We start from the raw sequence: 6392 nt of genomic DNA, 5'->3' as shown, positions 1-6392 counted from the left end.
GGGGCTGCACTCCTCTACCGGGAGGGGCTGCGTCTGGCGGTGGCACTGGGCTGCCCGCGGCCGCGCTCGCCAGCAGGTGGCTGAGCCGGGCACGCCAAGCCCGGTGACCGCACTCAGCGGTCACCAGCACCCACCCCGGCGCATGCGCCGGGGCCTCACCCGTGCCAATAGAACGCCAGAGACTTACGGCCTCACCCGCTATCACCAACGGGGCGCGCTTATTGGCCGCGAACCTTCCTCAGGCGCCCCCAGCCAATGGCCGGCGGGCCCGCAGCCGAGAGGGCGCGCTGATTGGCCCGGTGCCTTCCCAGCCGTGGGTGGAACGGCTCTGCCGGCCGTGGAGAGCGTGAGGAGCGCCCTCGCCGCCCGGGGTAGGGTGGCCGCGCGCCTGCGCGGCAGGGCGGGGGAAGGGGCGGCGGGGCGGGGCGGGGCGCGGCGCGGCGGCCGCGAGCGCGCGCAGCTGCCCTCAGGGCCACCGACAGTCCCGCTGTCCCGCCGCGCACCGCCCGGTGAGTCGCCCCGGGAGGCAGTGGCGGGGCCTGCCCCTCCGTCCGGGGATGGGAAGGGCGGCTGGCCGGCCGGCATCCCGATCAGGGCTCTGCTGGGCTGCGGGGGGGCGGGACGGGACTCCCCGGCGGCGCGGAACGGGTGGGCTCGCTGTTCGCTGTCCCCTCAGGGCGGGGATCGTTCCTGCGCTGTCTCGGCGGCGCCCCGGGCCGGGTGTACCCCGCCTTTCCCCCGCCCGCCTCACGGTGTCCGTTTCTGCCCCGCCCAGACCATGTCCAAGTCGCTGAAGAAGATTGTGGAGGAGAGCAGGGAGAAGAACCAGCCCGAAGTGGACATGTGCGACCGCGGCATCTCCAACATGCTGGACGTGCCCGGCCTCTGTAGGTACCGGCGCCGGCGGCGGGCGTGGAGATCGCGGAAACTTCCTTATTTGTCCCGGGACGAGACGGGGCCGCCGCCGGCCCTGGACGCGGGGGGGTCCAGGCCGCCCCGCCTCGGCTGCTGCCCCAGCCCCTCGGCGGCGGTGAGGCGGCCCCAGCCGGGACCTGGGGTGCCCTGAGGCTTTGGGCATCGGGAGTTTTGAGGGAGGTTCGTGGGTAGGAGGAAACGGTGCGTCTCCCGGCAGCGCCGTAAGGAGCCGTGGGCGTGTTCGGCAGAGCCCCTGCTCCGCTGCACTGGAGAGACCGGCGCGGGGAGCTGGGGCTGCCGCCCATCCCTCCCATCACCTCTGCCCATCTGCCACCCTAAGTGCTCCCTGTCTCTCTCGCACTGTTGTCATTCTGGCACTTGTGCGATGGGTAGACTTGGCCTCCTGTCAGTCCTTGCCTCTCCCTGCTAACCGAAGCAAAGCCACTGGCCAGGTAGCATCTCCACTGGCTTTTGAAAGGGATAGGGTGACATCAGGCTGGAGCTAGGCATGGCTGGTTTCTGAAGGAGAGTGAGGTAGTACCGTGTAACGGGTACAGCAATGTCATACTTTAGATGTTGCATGATTGCATATGCTTCCAGAATGTGACAGTATCTTGTTATTGGTATGTTGCATTTGCTGTAAGTTAACACACTGTCACAGCTCTGGGGGACTCATAAATGAAGAACACAGCAGGTAACTTTGCCTTGCTTTTCCTTTGGCTAAGAGTGCATATGATGTACCTCCTCCTCCAGAGGAGGGCCGTGAAGATGATCAGAGGGCTGGGGCATCTCTTCTGTGAAGACAGGCTGAGAGAGTTGGGGTTGTTCAGCCTGAAGAAGAGAAGGCCTCAGGGAGACCTTATTGCAGCCTTGTGGTATCTGAAGGAAATAGCTGGAGAGGGACTTTTTACAAGGGTGTGTAGTGATAGAACAAGGAGTAACAGTTTTAAACTGGAAGAGTGTAGGCTTAGATATCAGGAAGAAATTTTTCCTTATGAGTGTGGTGAGAGAGACACTGGAACAGGTTGCCCAGGGAAGTTGTGGATGCCCCATCCCTGGAAGTGTTCAAGGCCAGGCTGGATGGGGCTTTGAGCAGCCTGGGCTAGTGGGGGATGTCCCTGCCCATGGCAGGGGGGGTTGGAAGTAGATGGTCTTTAAGTTCCCTTCCAACCTAAACCATTCTGTGTTATGGTACAGCTGATATCCAGTAAGTTGAAGTTGTGGCTAGCTGTAGTGTGCCACAGGCTGAAATTTTCCTGAGTATGTGATGTAATGAGAAAAAAAAACCCCAAAGTCTTAAACAATCACCATACTTGAAACTCTAACCATATCCTGGTTTAGCTCTTTACTATGTTTGTTGAACTTGATAGCAAACAGGAGCAGATGTACATAGTTCTTCTTTACATGATGGAAATGAGTTCAGGGAAGTATATGGCCTGCTACCAACTCACCATTGTCTGCAGAGCTGGGAGCAGACCAGGGTATCTTCGCTCACATCAGTGAAGGATGAGGATGTAAGTGCAGTTTTACAGAACTACGTTCCGTACTTAAGTCTTCAGCCTTTACTGATTCTTTTCCTGCATCTGAGTTGTGCGTGGAATTTCAGGAAGATCACATTGTAAAGCCTGTATGGATCAACTCATGTTAAATAGAAAGCTTCACTGTATTTCTATTGGATGAACCGTGGCTTGATACAAAGTAGTGTTTAACTCCCATTAACTAGAGACCCATTTTCAGAGTTATACTTACCCCTTTCAGATAAACTAATGTATTAGGAGTGTGGGGCAGCAACAGAGTACTGGTGCTTTTGTTAAGTAGACTTGGTGCCTGTTATCAATGCTAAGACACATAATTAGCTAGCTTTGATCTTTTGGGTGTGTGGGGGAAAAAAAGTAATGTTGAATGCTAAATGTAATGCTGAAGTAAAAAAAAGCTCTTCTTGTATGAATGCTGTTTTGCATTTGTTGTGGAGGCAGGGTCAGGGACCACGATGGGTGACACTGGCCCACAGGTGGTCCCTGATACCAAGCTGCTAATTAAGCACCTGAAGTTTGTTTGGCAGGGAGCTCCCTAGATGAAGTGTAGACTTGTGGTACCCAAGTTATATTACATCAGAGAAGTCCGTGTGCAGATATTCTTGGTGCACATCATGTGACTTGATTTAGCGTGGGGATTTGGGGCTGTCTCCAATTTGAGACAGAAGTTAGGGGAGGGGGAAATGATGGCTGGTTTCTGTTCAGTTAATTGACTGTCTTGCTTTTTCAGTTACTCTGCACTCTGGGAGATGAGGCATTATAAGTTGGGGGTTTTGGCTTGGTTTTGTTTTGTCATCAAGGTATTTGCTGCTTTCCATCAGTAGAAGGAATTACTGTTCAAATGCGCCTTTGAAAAAGTAATGAGTAGGTAATATCTCTGAGTTTTAGGTCATGGTTTGAGAAAACGTTAAACATGCTTGTTTTCTAGCCCTGTCATCTGACTCCTAATGAATGGTTGTTTCTAGTACAGATTGGGTGTTTTGGGTTTGTCTGGCTCTCAGAACTGGCAGGCAAGCTAAATGAGTCTGTCCTGGTGCCTTTCCTGATAGGTCTGTTGGATATCTTCCCAGTGCAGAGCAGAGTTAAAGCTTGCCTTTTCAGAAACTTTGTTTTTTCCATGAAATAAAGATCTTTGTTAAAAACAACCATCATGATTCATGCCCAGTGACTGTTCTTTCACAGCATCTTGTCTTTAATGAAGGCCACCAGTAGATGTTCAGAGATAAGGGTAAGATTGGGTTATGACAGGAGGGAACATTTTGGTGGTGTTTTCCCTGTTTTTGGACATTTGAGGTTTAAGGACTTACTAGGTTGGAGGGTACTCCTAAGTTACTGTGTTCAATAGCCCCTGATAGGCATTTTGTCTCATGTAATTATTTAATGGTTGTGAATGCGCCCCCCCCCCCGCCTCCCCCAGTGGCCAGTGACTCTTAAAGTAAAGCTGATCCTTGTACTCTTGATTATTCTTCAAGAATAACCTTGTCCTTCTGCATATTTTGAGTACTTGCTGCGGACTGGTTAGTGGACTCGTATTTAAGCTTGCTTAATTTAATTCACATAGAGTTAGCGAAGATATTATGTGTCCTGGTTTCAGCTAAGATAGAGTCAATATTCTTCCTAGTAGCTGCTGTGTTTTGGATTTAGTGTGAGAATAATGTTGATAACACATATTGGTTTAATTGCTGCTAAGCAATGCTTATATTAAGTCCAGGACTTTTTCAGCTTCCCATAGAAGCTGAGAGGGAGCACAGACAGGACAAGCTTGCCAAAGGAATATAACGTACCATAGATGTCATGCTCAGTATATAAATGGGGGCAGGAATCCACAATCACTGCTTGGGATGAGATGGGCAGTCAGTCACTGGGTGGTGAGCAATTTTATTGCATCACTCATTTTGTATATTCTTTTACCATTTTTGTTATTATTTTCTCTTCTGTTGTTCTCTGTTAAACTGTCTTTATTTCAATCCATCAGTTGTTTTTTTTTTCCCTTTTTCTCCCTCTTCTCCCTATCCTCCTGAGGTGGGGTGAGGGGGAGTGAGTGGACGGCTGTGTCATCCTAGTTGTTGTGGTGTTATATAGGGGGAGACAGGATAAATGGGAAAGGGGAAGATATGCCCTGGTGGATATTCCTGCCTTGGGTAGGAATCTCTTGCGGACTCTCTGGTCTAGTAAATGACTTGCTACAATACAGGGCAGCCACTTGTATTTTCTTTTGCCTTGCCTTCCACCCTCTGTAGCAGTTGTTGGAGAGACAAAACAGACTAAACTTGCCTCTGTCAAATACCAATGTCTCTTTCCAAATCAATGAAATACTTTTCCTATCTGGATGGAGATTGACACTTGGTGTCTGAAACTGTCTTAAACTAGCTAAGATCTAGAAGCTTGGCAATCTCTACATCTCTTCCTGCTTTTGTGTTTAGTAAACGGAGAGTGGAGTTATCAGCTTGTATATAATGTGGTGTTCAGATTCACAAAGAAGAGTTCACTAGTCCCTGAGCTGCTGCTTGCTCGCTCAGGAGTTCATTATTGTCATTAGAAGTTGAGTTCTATTTTTGGAATATTCCTTGAATCCAGGCACTTCCATGTTTTCTATTAATGACTTAAAGTACAAACTATAAATGGGCTACAGACCTTCAGAGTGTCTGAATTTTTGAGGGTTTAGAAAATGTAATATGAGAAAACTCTTTTCAAAGATGTTCTGTAGGAAAAAAAACTTCACTTGCGACTAAAAATGTTCATTGGTCTAGGTGTTCTGTGCTTTATCTCATCACACTACTGCAAAGACCATGTGAAACAGTTTTAAAGTTTAAAGGCTTTCCTTATTATTCTGGCATGCGATAGAACAAATGTTATGCCATTTGTGAGCACAGCTATACTATATTTGTGCATCTACCCATGAATAGTTTTAAAAAATGTCTTGCCCTGTGGAAGTGTTCTAATGTGTGGGTTTTTTAATTCCATATTATGAAAATAAATAGATCGTTTTTGTTTACAAAGCACTCAATATGGACAGGTAATGGTGGAGACCATTAATAGCTGTAGGGCGAACAACTGGGTTCAGCAAGTAGGATGCGCCTTTTCCCGAGCCTGAGGTTAGGGCATTTGTTGGTAGAACTTCAAACAGCTATCAACAGTTATGGAATTGTTCTTGGAGTAGGGACCAGTCTCTAATCTCTGATTTATTTATCTTTAAGAGGTCGATATGGGGAAGCTATGAATTAAGGAATTATTTTCCCCAAATTGCAGAGCAGCAGATGTCTCAAGTTGTCTTGTTGTCAGGGAGGGGATATTGGATGAAATCCTATTTACTCTGTAAGTGTTAATTTGTTCTCATTATCATTCCATCTGTAAGCTATTCATATTTTACATAAAGTACATGCTTGTGTGGTAGGAATTAACATGCCTAGAATTTTTTTTATCAGAAAGTTAGTGTTGATATAATTGTCTGCTCCTAAAATAACCAAAGCACAGAAGATGGAGGGGCAGGCTACTTGTAAGTTTTGTACGATACTGGAATGCTGATCCTGCATTAACTTCCTCCAGTGGGACAGAAAATGTCTTATCGTGGTTCAGCAAGGTCTCTGGAGTCTTCCTGGTTTGGGTTTTTTTGTTCCTTTAAAAAAAAAAATAAGTCTTGTCATACAAATATTTTCTGTAAAGCTAACTTGCAGTGCGTGGCAGCAGTATATGAAAGATACTAGGGCCAAAAGGGAAGAGTTTAAATGTTCTTCCCTTGACCCACCCTGTTTTGAAGCAATAGTGACACTGGGACCATAATGAGACTTTGTAATTACTATGCAAGTAAATTGCTCTGGGAAACAGTAGTATCCTGACGCTCAAACTTCAGTATGGATATTTGGTGCATTCTTGAAATCAAAATAACTTATGGTCTCTATGCTAATTACTCTAATGTTAACAAGGCATCTGAGGTCTGCTGTC

The 6392-nt window shown here is 47.9% G+C and overlaps 1 protein-coding gene across 5 annotated transcripts in view; it reads left to right on the top strand.

The window, feature by feature from the left end:
- Positions 1–351: 351 nt before the first annotated feature.
- Positions 352–6392, top strand: part of RSU1 (Ras suppressor protein 1) — a 107200-nt gene continuing 101159 nt past the window's right edge. For 4 of the 5 annotated variants that reach the window (XR_008464775.1, XM_054190944.1, XM_054190947.1 and 1 more), the window contains exons 1-2: positions 387–509; positions 776–887. Coding sequence is in view for 4 of the 5 variants with exons in the window: in XM_054190944.1 (XP_054046919.1) it covers positions 779–887 (109 nt within the window). In the remaining variant the exon portion in view is untranslated. The other variant, XM_054190945.1, reaches the window with a different exon arrangement.

The sequence above is a fragment of the Rissa tridactyla genome, chromosome 2 (genome assembly GCF_028500815.1).
Source record: "Rissa tridactyla isolate bRisTri1 chromosome 2, bRisTri1.patW.cur.20221130, whole genome shotgun sequence".
Lineage (NCBI taxonomy): Eukaryota > Metazoa > Chordata > Aves > Charadriiformes > Laridae > Rissa > Rissa tridactyla.
This window is presented reverse-complemented; position numbering and strand designations above follow the sequence as displayed.